Genomic DNA, 22,786 nt, shown 5'->3' on the forward strand with positions numbered 1-22,786 from the left:
CGGTGCGGGCGGGCTCAGGAGGGGCGGAGCCGGCGGCGGAGAGTGATTCGGGCGGGCGTAACTGCGAACTTTTGTTTGGTGTGTTGTGTGAGTTAGTTTCCGCCGCCGGGACAGAGGCGCCGGCCGGGCTGGGCCGGGCTCGGGGAAGCGCCGCACGGCCGGAGTTGTTTTGCCAGTTGCCGCGGGCGGGTCGGCTTCCCGACCGAGGGGTGAGAAGCACCGGCGACAGCAGGACGAACCCGCGGCCCGGGGAGCGGGGCATGCGGGACTGGGAATCCGGGCTCTGAGCCGCCGAGCCCCGCCAGGGAAGCGCCGGGGGGTCCCGACGGAGCCATGGATCCTGGGCAGCCTCAAACGCAGCAGCCGCCGCAGGCGGCGCAGCCCCCGGCCCCGCAGCAGCAGCAGCCGCCGCCGCAGCCCCCTGGCCCGGTGTCGGGGGCCCCGGCCGGCGCGGCGCAGCCCCCGGGGGCTGGGCCCCCTCCGGCGGGGCACCAGATCGTCCATGTGCGGGGCGACTCGGAGACCGACTTGGAGGCGCTGTTCAACGCCGTGATGAACCCCAAGGGCGCCAACGTGCCACACACGCTGCCCATGCGACTGCGGAAACTGCCCGACTCCTTCTTCAAGCCGCCCGAGCCCAAGGCCCACTCCCGCCAGGTGAGGGGGAGGGAGGGCAGGGGCCCGCGCCGCGGGCGGGCGGGGGCAGCCCGGCCGGGCCGAGCTCCCCCTCCCCGCCGAGCTCCTCCCGGGGGAGGCGTGTGGGGGAGGGGGCCGGGGCGGGAATCCGCCAGCGGGGCGGGGGGCGCCCGGCCGGGGCTCTCCGCCGCCCCCACACCCCTTTATTTGTTCTCCCCCTGGGGCAGGGCCGCCTCCCGCGCCCCGAGACGCCGACGGGGCCGGGACCCGCGGCGGGAGGGCGGGCGAGCGCCGGCCCCGTCCCTGTCTCCGGCGGGGCCCCGATCTCCACATCCGCTCCTTGGCCATCTCGGCCTCGACCGTGGGGGTGAGCCCCTAAAACTTGGGTGAAAACGCTTCGCTTGGAATGTCGCTTTGCGGTACAATTCCCTGCCCTCTATAGAAGGGGTCGATGAAGTGGTGCCAAACCTACACCCCCTCGCCCCGTCAGACAGTAAATATGGATGTGATTTTCCACCATTTCAGGACGGCGCTGTTTTGAGTGGGATTAACCCCCCACGTACACACGCACGCACATCCGAAGTTAATTGCCGAAGCAGACGCCGGGTCTGCCGGCGTTCGGGGTCCGCCGGGCGCAGCGCCCGCGCCCCGGGCAGCGGCGACTGCAGGCTGCGGCCGGGGCTCGCAGCCCTGGGGCCTCGGCCGCGCCGGCCCGGGGAGGGAGCGATGCGGGGCAGGGCCGCAGCGAGCGGGGGAGGGATGCGGGGCAGGGCCGGGAAGGGGGCGGGCCAGGGCCGGGGGGAAGGGGCGATGCGGGGGCAGGGCCGGGGAGGAGCGGGGTGGGGTCTGCGGGGCAGGGTCTGTCTGGCCTCCGGCAGCGTTTGGTGTTTAAGCAGAGGGATTTTTGTACCAAGACCTAAGTGCTGGTGTGAATACGAGCGAAAGCTAATGATGTTAACCAGCGTTTTGGATGGAGACTGTGCCTACCTAGTCAAGTGTTATTAAGTAATGAACTTAGTTACTAAGCTATAAAATAGGTTGTATTACTGGCTGTTGTCACTTTATCTATGTAGCCAGTAAGGGTGAAACTCGCTGTGTACTGGTGCCTGGTACCCGTGTTGTTAAGGGTCTGTCAACATTTCCATTATTAAACTTCTGTTTTGAACGATTTATAGCTTGACTTCAGAAGTTCATTCCAGGCTGAACCTTGGCACGTACTCTCACAGCCTAGGAGTTAATTCATTTTCCAAATACTCAAAAAAAGCAGTCTGGCCTTCATATAGGAAGACTGAAAAGAAATTGGAAGGGGTGGAGCTGATCTGCCTCTTTAGTTTTGCTAGCTTTTGAGTTGCAGACCTTTAATAATGTACTGAAATCCAGCAAGGAATAAGGGTTTATGTATAGTGTTCTCCCAACTTGTGCAAATCTCATTGCGGTTCCATTGTGTACAAATCTGAATGGGTAGGCATTTGTCTAACACTTGGTGCTGTGTCTTGTTAAATACATTAACTGCAGTTAAATAGCTAACATGTTTGAAATGCTCTAAAAGTGTGTGATAGTCATACAACTTTCGGTTGTACTTTTAGGCTTAGCCTTACATTCCTTGTGTATGTTAATCTTTGCCTGTAAATCATACTTAGTTCGATCTCTGTTCCTAGTACCACTCAGTGGTTCCTAAAACATAAACTTGGAATCCAGCTAAAGCAAGAGAGAATCATTTGCTTCATTGTGGACTATTTTCATTTTTCCTTTTTGTTTAGTTGTGCCACATAAACATTCTGCTTAAAGAAAAGATTTCTATTTTCTATAATTCTGTGATTCTCAGGAGTTAAAATATTATAATTCCACTTGATTTACTACTTGCTTCTTTTGTCTGCATATAAGTGAAAACTGATTTGTTTCCACTTGAACACATGGAACTTCATGTGTGCTTGAAGGTTTCCATTTGAACACATGGAACTTCATGTGCTTGCACACATGAAGTGTGAGGGAGTGAAGCAGAAGTGTAACAGTGTGTAAGTGGGTCCTCTTATGGTGCAATACCTTGTAGAGAGGTGTGACAGGGATTGATACATGCATCTCATTATAGATGCCAATGTTGTTCTGGTCTGTCTATAAAACCAGTTAATTGGTAAATATATTTTTAAAAGCCAATTTTACTTTAACCAGGTTTTTAGACCTGCCTTTTCTGTTCCATGTTGGGCATATATTTAGTACTGGCAAGGACTTTCTGTATATTTATGAGTGGTGACTTCTGTGAATGGGTTTGTGGGTCATTTCTGATTGACTGGTTCAACCTTTTGCTGAAGCTTTGCTTTGGATAAAGCATGGATAGACTGTAAAAGTTTGACTTAAAAATTTTAGTTATTAGGAAATGTTACATTCAGTCTTGTTTAGGTTTTTTGTAATGGTTGAATTAATAAGTCTTCCTCCATTGGAACTCACTGCTGCCAGTTTGTATTTCACTATTGCTTTTCTCGTTGTGTGATCTTTTAAATCCCTACGGGTGTGGGGGAAATGGTGTGGTGTGTGCATATACTTGAATCCCCACACCCACACTTGAAAAGGAGAGTGGGAAATTAACTCCTCCAGCAGAAAGTGGGTGTGATAGTAGTGAGTGGGTGCAGTCCAGTAACAAATCATTCAATGCACTGGATGAGATCTGCTGACTGCAGGCAGGTCTGTTCTTAACCCTGTGCTGAGGAGTAGGAACTTTAGTTTTCAAAATCAAACTAAGGGCTCTCAACACATACAGTTAATATTTCTTGACGTGCACAAGGGCTTTTGTGATGCTGATTTACCAGACTATATGGAGGCTTGCTTGAACAGTAACTAGAAGATAAGCAGAACTTTAGAACAACTGAGCTATGAATTTCTCTTGAAATGTTAATTTAAAGTGAAATGTCTTCTGGCAGCTGCATTTCTACTGAAATATGGGAATCTTAATAAAAATCATTTCACTCCTGGCAGGCCAGCACTGATGCCGGGACAGCAGGGGCCCTGACCCCACAGCATGTCCGAGCTCATTCCTCTCCAGCATCACTGCAGCTGGGAGCTGTTTCTCCAGGGACACTTACACCCTCTGGAGTAGTGACTGGACCTGGAGCTCCATCTTCTCAGCACCTCCGCCAGTCTTCTTTTGAGATCCCTGATGATGTACCTTTGCCACCAGGTTGGGAGATGGCTAAGACACCATCTGGACAGAGATACTTTCTTAAGTAAGTAAAATTTCTTTTCAACTAGCTGTATCTCTGGCTTTTTTTTGTTTTTTTTTTTTTTGGGGGGATAAATATGCTTTTACAATCTTAGAATTTCAGTAAATTTAATTGTCTTTAAAATATGTATTATTAAAAACATGCTTGTGATTTTAAGTAGGGGACCCTGCCACTTAAGTATTTCTCACATATCAACTCTACTGTTTCTGAAAACTTTATGGTACTCTGTGACTATTTGTCCTATCTTAATCTTAGCTAAAGAATGTTATCCATTATATTGTGTACTAAAAAATCAGTGAAATTAGCATAGTCATTCTTGAACAACGAGACTTTTGGATTTGCGGAATATTGTCAGAGTTGTTGTGCAGGTCAAGATACATTTTACCTCATTTTAATAATAGAGATGTAGAAATACAGAGTTAACTTTAGAGAGTATTGTAGTGACAGTATGGCAGGACTTATGTTTTGATTAAAGACAATTGTTTAAATACACAACCAAAATGTTTTTTGCCTATTCTCTCTTCCTGAGGTAATTAACATATGTGTTTGATTAGAGTATTTGTGTTTGTATATTAACTCAGCTACATTCCTGGCAATGAAAAGGAAATTTCAGAATTTCTATCATTGTTTCATGTTCCTAGAGCTGTAACTTTTCCACACAGTGAAATTAGTATCACCGTTTCTATAACTGAAGAAAAAGTTAGATATGCCATCCATTTGACACTCAATTCACGAAACTCTTTTAATCTGTGCAGTTTTCTAAAACAGCAGGGATTTGTCCTTCTTTCTGAAAATGTGCCCACCAAGACCATAACTTGCCCTCAAATACTTTGACTATAATTTGAACTTTTTATTTAACAGCAAGTCTCTAAATAACCCATTATATGTCATTTGCAGTGTAGGGAGAGGTAACACTGTGTTACTTATGGAAAACTTGTTTCAGCCAAGAAAAACATATTTATTACTACTTTTCTCACTCAAAATTGTGATTAATACAATTGAAGTAGTTGATCTTGTAGCTTCAAAAACAATAACAAATTTACATTGTCTGCAATGAAAATTGGACTTGCAGAACTTCTTAAAAATGTTTCTTGTTCCTGTAGCTGTGGTATTTCCATACAGAGAAATTTGCCTTTTCTTTTTTCAACCGAAAAGAGGTTGCAGTAGTTGCCTGAAATTATTTGAGCCTGATGATTCCCCGTTGAGAACAATCATTCTCTATTAGAAATATGAAAATAAGCATTGCTATAGATTGTGAAGATGTGATATTTTCTTTGGTGAAGTTTAACAGATCAGTGTGTTCTAGAATATGAGCTCTTCAGCAGGCACAAGTAGAAGGTTTTTTGAACTGTGTAATTTATGCTATTTGAGAACTGTAGCTCATTGAACCTTGAGGAAAGAACAGAATGAGTTTTGAAATGAAAAGCAAAGTTTTGTTTTGACTGTGCTAGAGCTCTTAAAGAGCACCTTATGAAGCATGAAAAATAGATATTTGATTTTAAAGTTTTACTTCCACAAATGTTTGTTCTTGATAGCACTGTCAATTTTACAGAAGATGAAAGAGTTTAAGAGATGAAAAATGTCTTCCTGCTCTTCTAATGAATTTTTTAAATTGTGCTCACTCAGGTGAAATCAGAGTGGAAGATTTATTCTTGGAAAGCTTTTTTTGCAGTTTGATTATTACCACAAAAATCCTTTCTTTTTCTTCTGCAAGTTTTTTTGTCCTTTCTTGGTGTCCTGGTATCCATTTCAAAGGGTCAGGTTTCAGCAAGAACAATAAAGAGCCTGAGACTGGAGAGTACACACAAGTCTGGCAATCTCATCTGCATGAGCAAGATCGTTTGTTCTCAAGCAGACATCCAAAGTAAATGATTGAAAGAGCTGCTAGCTGTGAAGGATGTGTCTTGAAGGGGAAAGGAGTGGAAACAAACCAGGTTGTTAGGAAAAAAAATAAAGGCTGTGCTTTTTGAACCTCTCCCTGCTGGGTCACATGCTGACCCTTGGGAGACTTTAAACAGTGTAATGGGCTGTTTCCTTTTGGCTTTCCTTGGGTGATGCTGTGGCATGGGAGAGTCTAACGAGGACAGCTCTGTTCGCACTTGAAGAACATTTGTTCATAAAAGGTTGCTTAATATGATCTACAGGTGAGATCCACCAGCATCATTGGAGTTTTTTAAGTTTTGTAAAAAGCATTTAAAGTGCTAGCACAATGTTTACTCTGTATGTGTAGGAAGCCCAAAGAAATTTAATAAAAGCTTTGAGTAGCAAGTTTGTATACTAAAGGTTTTTTTCAGTGATGAGTGGTAAGTTCTATTTCACATCCTACAAGCCCGCTAAAGCTCACATCTTGCCTAGTTATATCTTAAACATTTGCTTGACATGTGAGTACTAAAATTTCTGATTGTAAATTACCTTTAATGTGGTTCCTTCTACGATATGCAGATTTCTAGTGTCTCTTCAAGTAGTTGGCTTTTTTTCTTCATTGGCTACATTGCTCTTTCTTTCCACTTGCTCTGTTCTGTAGCTACTCTGTGAACAGTCTGGTAATCAGGCTCTAGAAAGATTTTTGCAGAATAGGTAACAGTATTAGATCCTTTCCAGATGTCAGTAAGCCTTATGGTTGTAGTTATCGTAATATGCTACGGTGCAAAGAGAATAATACAAAATTGAGTATCATACTTAATACACTCTGGAATTACACTCACTTCCACTAATCAGTGAGTCGAGCAGTGCAAACACAGTAATTTGTGCAAAGAAATTAAAATAGTGTATATGGGAGACAAAATACTTAATCATCTGTGTATGTGTGTATTCATAGAGATAGATGCACGGAGTTGTTTGGCCAGATATTTTATATACATACCCCATGTATCCATACATATTAAAAGAAGGTGAGAGCAGTACTATAGGGTTTGAACCAGAACTACTCTTGTAAATTAGTTTATCATCTGGATAAATAGACCCCCTTATGTATGAATGCCCAACATATGATTTGCCAGAATTCCACTCATTAGCATTCATCTCACTGTTAGGAGTAGTAATGCTGAATTTAATTTTCCCTTAGCAGTGGGTTACGGCCTGCTTACTGTACAGCTAGTAAAACTATTTTTTATTGATACTGCTCCTTCAGAGGAGCTCATAAGTTAAGACTTGCTGGTTAGTAAGTGGTCACATCTGAGTCATCTCTCACTGGTGTAGCCCATTCTTAAACATACAGTAAAAAAGCCAAGCTTGGTTTGTGTGGTGATGTCAATTGCATTGCTTTTTAACCGCTTCCTGTTAGCCAGCTGCTGCTTGACATTTCGGTGAACTGTGCAGAAAGATAGGGAATCGCTCTCGAGGCAAAAGATACTGTGCAGTGGAAGTAGCAGACAACAGCTTGCAGAAAGAATAAACAAATTTTGCTCAGTTTTAGCATTACTTTTGTATCATTTTAAATTAGAGTTAAATTAGAGCTTGTGTAATACTTTTTCTCTTGTCATAGTGTGAGGAAAAGTTAACTGATTGTCCAGCAAAAAAGTCTTGTAATTATTTTTCCTACAGGAAGTAGTTCTTGCAAGCAGTTTATCAACAGCTTCCTATTTTTTCTGTGAAGTGTTGAATGACTTCCTGAAGGAGGCCAAGGTGGATTTCATTAGTGTTTGTGGGTGTGTTTGAGGTGTTTATCCATCTGGCAGAAAAAAAAGATTTCTGTTACACATTTCTCATGTGCTCCATTCAGAGATAGGGCTTTGGGTGTTACAAAACCAAGTAGTGTTAAGACAACAGGGGATTTTGTTGCTATGATTTTTGGTTTTGGTTTTTTTTTTAATTTCCTTACGTCACACATGAAAAATATCCAGTGACGATGTTGAATTTCTCTTGCATCCTGTTTTTACCCCTTACTGGTACTACCCACTACACCAGTATCTTCTGCTTCCCTCGGTCTCTCCACCCCACCAAAGTAATCTTAGTTTGCAAGGACAAAAGATGTTTGTTGGAAAAGCTGCAGCCACAGCTGCAGATTTTATTGAATACCTTAATTTAGTGAAGTGCATATTCGGAGTCATCAATATGACTTCTTGTGTTTATAGTTCTATAGTTCAAGCAAGCTGGTCCGTAAAATAGCAGTATTGTTAGAATCCAAAACTGTAGCCACTGCTTTTGATGGGCTTCTTCACTTTTGAAGATCTTTGGTTGCTAAATTCTATTTGTAATATGTCAAGTTAGTTACATTTTTATATTGATGATTTGACTGTTGAAGAAAATACTCAAAAGATTAAAGATCTCCCTAGAAAAAGCCATGAAAAAATGGGACTGTGGACACTGTCAGTTTCGGAACATTGCTGAAGGAAAAACATTAGTTAAAACACTTTCAAAGAAAAGCCTGCTGTGGTATGTTTTTGACAATTTAAGGGAAGACAGTCACAGTACTACTAAGTGTGTATTTTTCCTTCTACTTCTTACTTTGAAGAGTCCTATGAAAGTACAATAACACAAGTTTTTTCGAATTCACAGTTCTACTGGACATTTCAATATATTTGAAAGTGCTGAGGAAGAATAAGGGCAAATATGCCTCATTAGTGTTAGCACTGAGACTGGCATCAATGAAAGTAGTGGAACACATTTCCTTGTGTTTGGTGAAACAACGTTATCTATGCATTCAGTACTCTGCTGTACAAAGGTGATTTCATAAGACTATTCCAAAAAGCAGTTGAGATATGATTTCAGGTGAACCAAAAACATATCTCATGGTTTTCACAAATTGTTTTTTATTATTTATAAGCATATAGACATTTATTATCTTCAGAAGAAAATAGAGCTGGGGAAAACACAGCATCTGTGGCACCTAGCTGGAAGTAAATAATTAAAATCTCTCTGAGGATTTTTTTTTAATTAGTTGTTGATCTGAACCTTTCTTCTTCCCATGGGTTTTTGTCTTTCACATGTTTTTCATAAAAGTCTTTGTGCGTTATAGTATCTGATTCTGGGTTTATATAGGTATCTCATACTGCTTTCCTATCTCCTGAATCAAATTTGAGATCAGCTTTATCTTACTGGTGTTCTGAAAACTTTTTATTGTGTTGAAAGCTGTAATTATGACCAAATCTTAACTTATAATTTAAATACTAAGTTATCTCTGATTAGTAATAAGAAGAGTGTTTGAATACAGAATAATCAGAATTTCATGTTTTAAAAAGATGCTTCTGTGATTCTACTTATGAAATACTTTGTCTGGTTATATTTGAGTTAGAGTTGTAACATTAAGCTCTATGGTTGTAATTGCACTGCTGTAGAACTACTGCTTTTTTTTTTTTTTTTTCTGTGTGTGGAAGATGGCAAATTACAGTAGTGGGGTTTTTAGTAGTCATCTGGCTTGTTGCATAGGATAGTCTTAACCCCTCAGTCACATGATGGAAATTCCTGCTTGATAGAAAGCAGTAAAATAATAAAAGCATGTTAATTTGAAAATTCCCATGAATGCAAGACTGAGCACTACATCATATTTTTGCAAGAAGCTTCTAATGGGCAAATACTGTTGAACTGATCAGTGGCATGTTTGGGTAAAATCATACCCAAGATTTTTACAAGATTCGTCTCTTAGTCTCTTATCTTTCTCCTTCTGGAAATGAAAAAATAACAGTAGCTTTAAAATTCAAAATGTAAAGCCACCATTTATACTTTGCTCAATTTCCCTCTGCAATTGTGGCACAACAGCTGCAAATTTTTGAAAGCTGAGACAGCAAGCAAATTGGATTTTTCACTCTGTCTGGTTTTAAACTAAACCCTCAGAGAAAGTAACTAATTAGCACTGGGAGTGCTGAAATATTTAATGTCAGGACCTAAATTAAGTCACATGTAAAAGTAAAGCAGAGTTCCTGTTGCTCTCAAAGACACATTTTCTGGTATGGGTATGGGACGTAAGCACTGGGTGCAAGTGCTTAGGAGGTGATGTCCAGGAGAGCAAGAGGTGTTGCTCAGGGCTGAGGTACAAGATTAAAACTAATCTGAGTTACAAGCAATCTTGATTAAGACTAGACACCTCTCCTCTGCAACCAGCCAAAGAAAAGAAGAACAAAAATGAGGTAAACAGCAACAGAGATCTGTCATCCAAAACTAGGGATGTTCATCCTCCTTTTATATGTGGCCAGAGCACTACATGTGTTTTATCTTCATAGCTGGGAAAAATTCAGATGATGTAATTAGATTTAGTTTAACCTTTTAAAACTTAAAACTGATAGATGCTCAGTTCTTGTATTAATTTGTGTCCTTGTGTTTTTATACATTCCAACATACTTGCATTTATTGTTTGTACAGTTCTCATATACCTGTGCAGTAAAACTCAAAAATGGTGGGTGGAACTTGCTGTCTTTTGTTATTTGAGTAATTTTTTTTTTAAGGTGTGTTTTTTTCTTTTTTTTTTCCTCTCCTAGTGGCAACAAGCTGTGAGTGATTATGTTAAAATGCTGTTATTTCCCTGACTCAGTTTCTCATGTAAATGATAAAGAAAATTTCACTTGGTTGAGTGCAGGAAATTTATGGGAGATTTCTGTGAGTAGCAGTCCTCTGGTAGGTGCCCCTAAGATATGGCTGAAGTACCATGTATTTGGCCCAAGAGAATGACAGACTTGTGTCTAGGGGAAATTTAACAGCATGGGGGTTAGCATGATGGGAAACAAATTCTTGGAGGAATGTTGTATTGGAATGTTAACAGATAGATGCCATGTGCTGGCTGGACACTGTCTCCCAAACAGTTTGCTCAACCTGATTTTGATGTCAAGTTCTGTTGGGAAATTTACCAGATGAACTGTATTTTTTGTTAAGCACTTGAATAGGAATTTAAAACATGGGAAAAATTTGTTTTTAATACAAAAACGGTATCTCATAGCTACTTTTTGCTAAATAAAACTGGAGTTTTATTTGGAGAACAAAAGTTTTTGTAAGGCGTGACTAAGCTCTGTCACTGTTTCATGGCCTCCTGAAGTGCTTCTTGGAGTCTGTTTTCTGGGATTCACTCTGTTGCTGTTTTATTTGGCTTTTAACTATGTTACTTCACACTGTATTTCAGGCAAGTATTCTAAATTGCTGGTTAAGTCAAAGTAATGATACAAAGCTGCCTTATAAAGTAAAACTTTTACCAGTATGCTGCCTGTCGGTCATGTCAGTTGCTAAGGAGACAAAAGCTGTCTTGAAAATAATCTTGGACTTTGCTTTAATTTTGCTAACGAGGCTTTGCTGCATCACAGTGAAAGACCAGATCTCTTGTTGAGTCTCTGACATGCTGTTTGGTAACTTAGATCAGTGTTAGGAGTTCAGTGTAGTTACTGATTATTACACTGAGGTTGTGAAGCCAGTTTTTTTTTCTGCTGAATTTTTTTATAGGAAAGTCAAATAAAGGTCATTAACTATTGCTAGTTTATCTCCAATGGGTTCTGATTTATTGAGAACTTGGGTTGGAAGTCTGTCTGCGCTACATAGTATTGTTTAAACAGTGTTACAACTTCAAGGATGACTTTCCCTTTCTGATTCCTTTGTTGCAAATAACTTTTTTGCCTTTACTGGTTATCAAGTTAAACATCTATGGCTGAATAAAACATCTGAAAGTGAAGAAGCCTAAGTTTATAGGCAAAATGTAATTCTTTGATTAAAGAAAATAAATGCACCTCACAGGTATCTTTTCTTACTGGATCTCACTTTTCAGTTATTTTTTCTAATTTGTTGTACTTATTTGAAAAGCTTGGATGGCAAGTCCTCTGCAATTATTTTGATTGCAACATTTCATGTTGTCTCTTTAGAATGGTGAAAAATAGAGTAAAAGAGAAATTTCTTCCTGTGTTTGCTAGCTATGCTGTTGGTGTAGTTGATATGTCCAATGAACACATAATTCAGTAGCGATTTTTATTTACAAAATTTTTGTCACTCCCAGAGCAGCCAGCTTTGCATGAGTTAAGGATTTTAAATATATATACTTAAAAAGGTGTAATCTGATATATGAAAGGCCATGGCAAAGTTGCTTTGAAGCATGTTCTATGCCATCTTTAGAGGCTGTTTTTGCATGTATAAGAAAAACATGTTTGCAGATAATAATAATAATACTGTGCTGTAACTGGATTTTAGGTGTCCATTGACTTCAGTGATAGTCTTTGGGTCATGATGAATTGTACTAATTTAACAATGAAATATTTTAAATACTTACAGATTTCAGTGAAAACATTTAATAGCAAATTATGTGGTTATAGGAATTTGTATACAAGAGCCTGACTAAGCTAAAATTGGCTGTGTTCTAGTTCATGTGTGGATATATTTTTGAAAGCTTTTTTTTATGCTGCTGTTTACAGAATTATGTTATCATCAGTGTGGACATGTGTTTTATTTTTATACCTTTAGCCTCTAAGCACATGCACACCTAATTTCTGACTGTGTATATCACTTCTTTTCAGTGAGTATAAAATTTGAACTGAAGTAAGCATTCTCTTTCATAGCTGGTATTTCAGGTTTTCACTTTTTATGAGATTTTAATTCTAAAACTAAGCAGACCTAAGATTTTGGAACAAAATAATTCATAAGTAACAGAGCGCACAAACTTTCAGATTTGTAGTGTTAGAACTCTTAATCTTTATGATTGTGAAGCTTTGTCTTTTTATTTTTCCTGTAATGACTAATAACAGGAAAAAGATCTATTGGATATTTAATATTCTGGTAATTTAGACATTGGTTAGGCATAAGGAAGAGAAAATGTGAAACAGCCCTTAGCATAAACAGTTAGTTAAGAATTAACATTTTAGCATCCATGTTAACAAGGTCAAAGGAAGTCTTAATTACATGCTTTTAAAGATTGTTTGCAATTCCAAGTTGTCCCCATTTTTTATGACGTTGTCCTACAGGTCCTGACATGATCAGCTTTGTGTTATGCAAATTTGTTGAGGAAGTTGGACAGTTCATTGTTTTATTAATTAATTAAATTTCATTTTTATTTGGTAATATATCCAGGAAAAAGAATCAGTCAATCAAGTTCATCATTGTGGTACCAATCTTCCAACTTTCACTTTTGGTATTGCGTTGGAGTAGGGAGCAGGGAAGCAGAAGGGGGATGCTTTTGTTTTCTTCTGGTGCAGCTATTTGTGTAGCTTTTGCTGACAGCTACAGTTTGAATCCTGTTTATGCTGTGATGGTGAGCAACTCGGAGATTGTGGATGAACTTTAACTGATTGCTTTGTTCTTCAGGCTTGTTGGAGTAGAAGTGTAGGCTCCTGTCTGTGTCAAACTTGACCTTTTTTAAATGCCCTCAAAGGCTTGCTCTCTGAAACCTAAGGGGGACGATTTTAAGTGGTTTTCAAGCTAAGGTAACAACTAACTTACCAAATAGCTGAGGGAGTGGCAATGAAGTGACAATTGCTGGCTTTTTGTAATGGATAAAATTTATTGGAAGAAGTCCTTTATATCTGCAAGAAACAGTTGAGCTCTTGTTTTCTGCATGCAAATGTGCATACGTGTTTGTGTGGAATTGATTTGAAATACAGGAGATCCTGGTGTTGATGCCTTTTACTTTGCCAGGATCTTTGCATAGTTTGCCTATAACTTCGTAAAATTGTTTATGTGAAAGGTATAAGCAAACCTACAGTTTTGCTGATGCACGCTGATTTTACTTCTTAACTAGCTTATATGACTTCTTTCTGATTTCTCCTGGTAAATATATTTGATCATTATAGTCCTTACCTGCAGCTGGGACATGAACTTACGAGACCTTAGACTACTTTACTGAAGTATATAAAAACTGAATGCAGCCATTCAGTTATGCACCTACCGTTGATTAAAACTTTGCAGTTTCGACTGCCGTTTGCAGGTATTTATGCACGTACTGTCTCTCTTCATCTAGTCAAACTGCAAGATGCACTTTAGATAAAAGATGTTCTCTTGTATAGGGTTCAATTCAGTTCTTGACTTCCAGCTAAAAATCTTGTCTGTTCTGCAAGCTGCAGAAGAATAAAGAAGATACAAATTCTTGCAAGCAAACACCAAAAAGTTATATTAAATTAATATATATAGGCTGCAGTACAGTAGCAACTTGTGCTATCACACTGTGCTTTATACCACAGTCCTTTCATTTGCACTTCATTAAGACTAATTGGTTTTCATTTAGGTTTGTATAAATCCTGCATACCATTTGAGGAAATATTTCTGCTAAAGAAGAAATTGATTTGTCAAAGCTATTAAGCTGTTTAGCTCATGTTGATGCCCAGCATTTTTGATAGTGCTGCTGGATCCTACAGCAAGGCTGAACTGCAGAAGGAGATGATGGTGTTGTGTTTATCATAGAGGTATCTTTTTGAGTAACGCATCTAAAGTATAATTAAAATTATCAGGTGAAGGAAAAAATCAGAAGATGATACGTGATAGAAATGGATATAAAAACCAGCAGTGCTGGTGGTAGGGATGCAGTACAAGTAGCTGTGCTGGTCTCCTTAAGTGTCCTCTTGATGTTCTTGAAGTATTTTAGATGTTCAAGATGTTCAGTTTTAAAACCTAGCAACTGCTGGGCCCTGCCGACATTGCTTTTGTAAGAGAGCTTGTAAACAGCATTAGTTGAAACTTCCCCTATTTATACAAACCACGTCCAGATGCCTGTCCAGGTAACTCTCTTTTTGCTAGTAGTGATCAGGAGCAAATTTCTTGCAAAGACTAAGCAGAACAGGCGTATCTCTTTGCTCTTCAAGCAAATACTCTTCTCTGAGAACTCTGCTGGCTTCCAACTGTCCTCCAAGACTTGTGTTGTCTCTGCCTGAGATCCCTTTTAACATGCATGCTTTGGCAAGGAGTCTGTCTCACTGGTTGTCTGTCCACTGCATGAAGAAACACCTTCCATCTCTACTAAGCTTGGCCCCCATCAGCTGCATTCAGTGATGCCCAGTTCTTACTTTAAATGTGACAATGAACAATTGGTACATATTTGTTCTATTCAAGATTGCTGTCTTTTCCTCTGGAAACCACTTTTGAAATTTGAAGATCTGCTGGATCCTCCTGGAATAGAAGCTTTTTTTCAGTTAACCCTGCCACCCATCTTTTTCATATCCTGAATTAATGCATTTTCCAATTTTTGTTATTTTTCAAGTGAAGGGTTAGGGATGCTTTGCAGCATTCACCATTCTGAACCTTCCATCTAAAATTACTCAATTTATTCTTACTGCCACTTGTCCTTTTATTCTGTATACTTTCTTTTTCTCCCCAGTTTTTGCAGTTAGCAGTTGACCAAAAGTACATTTGTATAATTGGGGAACTATGGTGCTGCTGCTGCTTTCTCTTGGATAGATTCCAGTGTATAGGCTCTTGTGGAAGTAAGCGAGAGACCCACCTCTGGTGCAAGAGCTGCTGATTCCTCCTTCCTAGTGTTGTGTGCTTGCTTTATAGTTTCTTACTGGTAACTGGTTTTTTGTGTCATATCAGGACCTATCTGCATCCTGTAGCTGCCTTTTGTTTGTTTTAATAAAAACCAACAATACTTGCTGTTACTAATTAGATTGTGTAGTCATTGGTTTCTGAAGCTTAATGCCTACTGTGAGTGCTGTGTCTGCAGAAGGGGAGCCTTCTGTATAAATGTTGGGAGGCAAATACTTCTCTTGCTGTATTCATCTCAAAAGAGAAAGGTCATCTGCACTTGAGTCTGGCTGGTGTTTGGGAGCTGCTTCCATGAAATGGAAGTATGCTGGTTTGAGAAAATGATGTGTATGTGCTTTTAAAAGGATCAGTTTCTAGAACAAAACATTTTGTGGATGATAGTACACATGTACTTAATGATATACTAGAGGTACTGAACCTATTCAATGTATGTAGGTCTTGAATGGTAATTAAAGAAGTGAGCAGTGGCAGTGTATTTGGAAGATGGCTCATGTTTCTTCATATACCCTGTTTCTGTGATGTTGAAACAATGTCAGTCTCAACCATGCTTTGGAACTGTCATTTGATATGCTACTAAATTTTGCTACAAAACCACTTCTGCCTATACCATGCTATACTTCTTAGTATCTGAATATCACATGCTTACACCATATTTTTCTGTGCCATGCAGTATGTCTACATAGCACAATAGTTGAGTAACCAAAAGAGAAGTATTTGGCTCTGCAGAATTGTGATTTTAAAGATTGTCAACCATCTGTAACTGATTTTGTGATTTGGAATATGTTGTTTCAAATGTAGCAATTAGTAAGTAGATAATAAGGAGACAGTTGGCTGAGTCTGAAAAACACCTGACTAATTAGCTCAGTGGAAACTTTCTTCTCACAGTAGTAAAGGTTGATTGATTCTGCATAGACAGCTCAGCATTGTCCAGCTCTTAAGTTGACTGGACAAAGAACCATGACTCAACAAGTGATCTAGACATGGTTTGGAGTTTTTTTATTTGTTTTTCCCCTGAAGTTCACAACCACAGCCATTAGTGTCATTGTCTGTCCAACCTAGTACTTAGTGAAGGTTGGTCATTCTTCCAACCTTCTGCTGAAAGCACACAAATGTTTCTAAAGCTTAATCAGGTCAGAAGTGACCTGTTGAGCCAAGGCTGGAAAACAGTCAAGGTTGGAGATGCCATATTCTCCCTTCTTCCTATTAAAACGATCCTTTATAAGATGTTTTCTTTGCAGCACAGCCAAATATCTGATGTAGTTCCTGGTGGACACAATCATTTTGTAAAGTGGATGAAGTTTCTCTACTAGAGAAAAAAAATATTTTTAGGTAGTATTTTCTTGTGATTAAAATGAGAGCAATTAAGGCAGTTGCTATATTGGGTTTGCATAGTAGGATTTTGATAGCTGGGTGCTATAGGAATGATTTCTTTGAGATGTTACTAGAAGCTTCCTCCATTCTCACAGAGCCAATGCCATCTGGCTCTAAGAAGCTGGCAAAGACCAAAGCCATCAGTGACAGGTAGTTCTTCTGGAATAATATAGTTAAGAAGAAGAGAGAAAAACTGCTGCAGAACAGCAATAGCTGAGGAGAGGAGTGGGAGTATGTGAGAGGAGCAGCCCTCTAGACCCTCAGGTCAGTGCAGAAGGAGGGATAGGAGGTGCTCCAGTCTCTGGAGCTGAAATTCCCCTGCAGCTTCTGCTGCCAGCCCCTGGTGAGGCAGGTGTGCCCCTGAAGCCCATGGAGGTCCATGAGGATGCAGAGATCCACCTGCAGCCCCTGCAGGACCTCATGCCAGACCAGGTGGATGCCAGGTGGACCAGGAGGCTGTGACCCTATGGAAAGCCCACACTGTAACAGGCTTCTGGCAGGACCTGTGACACCATGGAGAGAGAAGCCCACACTGGAGCAGGTTTTCTGGCAGGACTTGCGAGCCCATGGGGCATTCACACTGGAGCAGCCTGTCCTGGGGAGGACCCACATAGCTCCTGCTAATTCACACAGGAGCAGTCTGTGGGTAGATGTCATGTTGGAGCTGTTAGTGAAGGGCTGCATCCCATGGGAGAGACACCACACTGCAGCAGAGGCCTTTCCCCTGAGTAGAGAGCATGTGATGAACTGACAGCAGCCCCCATTCCCCTGCCCCCTGCACTGCAGTCAGGCAGAAAGCAGACAAATCAGAAGTGAAGTTGAGCTCAGGGAGAAGGAAGTGTTGGGTAAAGATGTTTTTTAAGTTTTGTGGGTTTTTTTCTCATTATGCTACTCCGATTTGACTGGCAATAAATTAAAGTTGTTTCCCTGCATCATGTGTTTTGCCTGTGACTGTAACTGGTGAGTGATCTCTCTCTGTCCTTACCTCAACCCATGAGCTTTTTGTTATATTTTCTCTCCAGCTGAGGAGAGGAGAAATAGCGCAGCTTTGGTGGGCACTTGGTGGCCCACCAGGGTCAGCCTATTACATTTTTATGGTCTGTTTCATATACTTAAGTTAGTCCTGTGTTGTGATATTCCATGACCTCGTTACATTGAGTAAATTCTCCAAATTACTGTGCTGTACTCTACAGTGTGATACTTAATCAGTAATTCATCCGGAGATCTGCCTTACTGGAATACCTGGTTAACATGTATCAGTTTTTTTTGGTTGTTGCTTGCAGATCATATTTATGCAATTTCTTTTAAGCATATATCATATTTAAGCAATTTCATGAAGTGCTGGCATGTTACTGGATGTATAATACAGTAATTGCATTTCAGTCAGTCTATAACATGGTTTTTTAAATGTATATGGTGAGTGCTGAGTCAAAATAGAAGAAATTGCTCCTTGTCTATGAAATCATCCTCTGTATTTGTACTGTCACTGTACTGTAATAATGGTTTCTGAGCAAGCTAGAACTGAGAAGAGGAAACCAGATAGAACAGAGAGAAGCTTATTTCCATAGGGAAAGCATGTCTTATAATGTAGTTTGATTTTGGAAAGAAGTCTTACAGTGCTTACTTCTCATCTGATTCTAGAGCGTGGCTGTAATGTGAGCTCATCACATTGGTACATAGGGATGGTCTTTTGTCAGCAGTGGTCCTCCCCAGTTCTTGTTGCTACAGCCAGTCTTAATTTTTCTCTTTCCATTGTTGAACTTGTCATGGCAGATGGGATGTGGGTAAGTAAAGTCATGGGAAGACAGCAGACCCTAATGAGTTTAAAGATGTTAGAAGAGGTAGAGTTTGAAGAGGGAAAGCAAGCTCTGTGTACAGATTTTGTCTGAGGCAGTCTTTCTGGGTTTTGTACCTGAAGCTGTGCACAGTTACGCTATAAGTCATATATCAGCTTTTTTTGTGATTATATTTTTGCAGCTAACTCATTCTCTGATCCAGGTCATGGTGTGACTTCTCAGAGGAAGTGAGGTAGATGCATCCCAAGAGTTAATTAAGCAAATCAGTAATGGTACTAAAGAGAGGTGCATGTGGCATCATTACACCTGACATCAGAATCTAGTTGTACTTTTTTGTCAAAATAAGACTCTATTCCATAAAGTATTTTGTTTACACTTGGGATGACTGAGATTGGGAGTTTAGAGGAGCTTCTTGGTTGTGTGGTAGGTTAGGTATTTTGGTTTGGGGTTTTTTGGGGGGAATGTGCATTATTTTTTTGTTGTATAGTTTGCTTATTTTTTACATTTACTGTCAATACTATTCTCTGCAATTCAAAATCACATGCTTACCATTTCCTGTGGAAAAAATAGTGAATTCTATATTGCCTTGTTGTGGGCAGCTTTAGTGGGTATTTAATCCATTTGTTTTGTCTGCAGTAAATATATTATAGGTTCAACTAATGCTGTTTTTACTCATTTACCCTGTGATGCAATCAAACACTATTTTAATGAACTTCATAGTGGCTGAACATAAACCTACATGTACAGGAGAAACAACACAAAATTTTAAGGCTTTATTGAAATGTTATTTCTAAATTCTTGACTAAAGCTTCTAAGCAGTGTTCTTCAGATACTCTTCTTTCTAATAAGTTCACTGGGGATATTGAACACAGTCATTGCAAGAGTAATTGAGTAATAAGGCATAATGTTTATTCTTGTCTGTCTTGAATCCAGATTCTGTTATGAACCTCCAGAAAAGGGGCCCTTTAGGTTTTTCTGTTAATCTTTATGCACATCATTTCAGCTATGGTGATGCTCAACGAATATAACAATCCTAAATCTAAAATACAGAGTTGGTTGACTACTGTCCTCAAGAAGTGAGTTTAGAAAGTATACAAAATTTCACGTTTTAAATTGTATTTTGATATATTTGGTTCAAAAAACACAAAAAAAACCCAATCCCCCTTGTGTAGGCACCTGTAGGTACGTGATCATAATCTTCTGTTTATGGAATTTGCATTATTGTGCTGTTTATAGAAACACAGGTCTCACTGAATGGAGTAGCTGGAAACATGGTGTAAGATGGTCTACTTTGGTGTCTAACTGAAAATGTCAGTCTTCTGGTCCAAATATGTGGTACATCAGTGGGGTACAGAGGAAATAATATAGATAAATTTGTATAATTCTTTGGTTTAGATGGGGCTTTTAGCGGGTCATTCTTGGTTTTGGTTTCTTTTAGTAAATAAACCCATTAATTATTAATAATTAATTATAATAGTATAATTAATTGTAATATTATAAATATTATATTATATTATATTATATTATATTATATTATATTATATTATATTATATTATATTATAATATAATAATTAATTATTAATAGTAATATTATAGTATTAATATTTAGCTTAATATGAACTTTGCAAACAGCAAAAATTAATAGGAAAAAGGAGTTTTTAGTGAGCCATATGGAGAAGAAAAATTAAAAAGCAGTCATGTTTGTCTGGCTTGTAAACTTCAAGTTTTATTGCAGCCATCTGTGTAGAGTTACCACCTTTCTTCACTGAAACTGGACTAGGGTGACACAATGGTTCTTCCAATCTCATCAATACACACACGTCTTAATTACTTAGGACTCGAACTAAAAATAAAAGGACAATCCAGAAAAAAAGGCATACTTTGATGCTTGCTAAGTATTATATTTTGCTGTGATCCAGTATGTGTTCTGTACCTAATTCACTGAGATCTGAGCTTGATTTTATTTTAACAATATGCATAAACTTGGCTTGGCTGTAGTTGTAGATTTGTATGAACAAAGTTCAGCTGAAATCTGCAAGGGGTGTGCGGTGGTTTTGTGGTTGGAATTTTTTTTTCTTTTTTTTTCTTTTTTTTTTTGTTTTGTTTTGTTTTGGTTTGTGGTTTTGAGGTTTTTGGTTTGGGTTTTTTTTTCCCTTTAGTTAAAAAACTTGAATATTGAATTGAACTGTTAGCTCACATGATGTGTGCTATCAAAGATGATATGCTAATAAAGCTGAAATATAATTTTGTAGCCTTTGTATAGAATCTTCTGTTTCCTTGTAATTTATATTTCCTTGTAATTTAACAGTCCAAAACTTCTAGCTTAACTGGATGATCTGAAATAGTGTGGGTTTTTGGAGGAGTGCTGGGAGGAAGACAACTTGGATTTTTGTCACTGCATGTAAGTGTTGATTTTTTGAGCCTACAAGTGCTCAACTGAGTTTCAGCCTGTTCAAGCCATTAACAAGATCCAAAATCTGCACAAAATGAATAATGGTACTGTAGTTAACTTTCATTGTGGGAACATAACATTAATTTTAGTTTTTTAACAGTGTAAATTTTGTGCACCTGGTATTAGAAAGGTACTGTAAAAAGAAACTTATTGAGCTGAATTAATGACTGATCTACAAGTGACTTTTAATCCTGGAATTATTTAAGTTGGAAAGGAGGAGATCATGGAGCCCAACTGCTAACCTGACACCACTATGTTCACCATCCCAAAGTGCCACGTGTCTATGTCTTTTAAATACCTCCAGGGATGATGACTCCACCACTTCCTTGGAAGTGGTTCAGCCTGTTCCAATGTTTGACAGCCCTTTCAGTGAATCAGTTTTTCCTGATACCCAACATAAACCTCCCTAGCACAACTTGTGGCCATTTTATCCTGTCCTGTCACTTGTTACCTGGGAGAAGAGACTGACTTCCCCTGGCTACACCCTCCTTTCAGGCAGCTGCAGAGAGTGATGAGCTGCTCCCTGAGCTGCCTGTTCTCCTGGCAGAACACCACCAGCTCCCTCAGCCGTTTCTAGAATTTCTGTTCAAGACCCTTCCCCAGCCCCGCTGCCCCTCTCTGGACACGCTCCAGCCCCTCAATGTCTTTCTTGCAGTGAGGGGCCCAGAACTGAGCCCAGGGTTGGAGGTGTGGCCTCAGCAGTGCTGAGTGCAGGGGGACGGTCACTGCCCTGCTCCTGCTGGCACAGCAGTGCTGATCAGGCCAGGGTGCCATCGGCCTCCTTGGACACCTGGGCACACCCTGGGGCACGTTCAGCTGCTCTTGACCAGCACAGCCAGGTCCTTTTCCATCTGGCAGCTTTCCAGCCACTGCCCTCAGCCTGTAGCCCTGCCTGGGGTTGCAGTGACCCAGGTGCAGGACCCAGCACTTGGCCTTGTTGAACCTCATGCAGTTGGCCTTGACCAGCTGTTATCACAGATCCAGCCTGTCCAGATCGCCCTGCAGAGCCACCAGCAGATCAACAGTCACACCCAACTTGGTGTCATCTGTGAACTTGCTGAGTGGACACTTGATCTTCTAATCCACATCATCAGAAAAGACATTAAACAGGGCTGGCCTCAACACTGAGCCCTTGGGCTCACCCTATTTGTGTGCCACTTGTGTGCCAGCTGGACATGGCTCCATTCACAACTGATCTCTGGACTCAGACATCCTGGCAGTTTTTATCCAGTGAACAATGTAGCCCCTGCCAGCCATAAGCACCCAGCTTCTCCAGGAGAATGCTGTGGTAAATGGTGCCGGAGGCTTTACTAAAATCCGCCTAGACAAAATCCACAGCCTTTCTGTCATCCATTGAGAGGGTCACCTGGTCATGTAAAGAGATCTGTCTGATCAAGCAGGACCTACTTTTCACAAACCTGTGTTGACTGGGCCTGATCCCTGGTTGTCCTGCATGTGCTGAGTGTAGGCACTCAAGATGATCTATTCCATGGCCTTCCCAGCACTGACGTTAGGCTGACAGGCCTAACTGTCATAGCTCCTCTGTCTCTTCTCATAGATGGGAATCACATTTGCTGACTTTTACTTAACTGGGACCTCACTAGTTCCCAGGACTGCTGGTAAATGAAGGAAAAGTGGCATTTCCACCACCTCCCTCAGGACTCTTGGTTGGATCCCATTTGACCCCACAGAGACATGTCTGTGTGGTGTAGCAGCTCACTGACTGATTCTTCTAGGATTATGGGAGTTTCATTCTGCTCCCCATCCCAGTCTTCTGGCTTAGAGGGCTAGGTACTCTGAGAACAACTGGTCTTACTATTAAGAGGAGCTGAGGCAATGAAGGTATTAAATACCTCAGCCTTTTTATCATCCTTTGTCACTATGCTTCTCCCTGTTTGTAGAAAAGGATGGAGGTTCTCTTTAGCTCTCCTGTTGTTGCCAG

The 22,786-nt window shown here is 40.4% G+C and overlaps 1 protein-coding gene across 6 annotated transcripts in view; it reads left to right on the forward strand.

Moving 5' to 3' along the window:
- Positions 1-75: 75 nt before the first annotated feature.
- YAP1 (Yes1 associated transcriptional regulator) overlaps positions 76-22,786 on the forward strand; it is an 87,301-nt gene continuing 64,590 nt past the window's right edge. For all 6 annotated transcript variants that reach the window (XM_021529333.2, XM_021529331.2, XM_021529334.2 and 3 more), the window contains exons 1-2: positions 76-657; positions 3,607-3,854. In XM_021529333.2, coding sequence (XP_021385008.1) covers positions 334-657; positions 3,607-3,854 — 572 coding nt within the window. In that variant the 5' untranslated portion in view covers positions 76-333. The remainder of the gene's footprint in view (positions 658-3,606; positions 3,855-22,786) is intronic.

This window comes from Lonchura striata, chromosome 2, assembly GCF_046129695.1.
Source record: "Lonchura striata isolate bLonStr1 chromosome 2, bLonStr1.mat, whole genome shotgun sequence".
NCBI classification, from domain to species: Eukaryota; Metazoa; Chordata; class Aves; order Passeriformes; family Estrildidae; genus Lonchura; species Lonchura striata.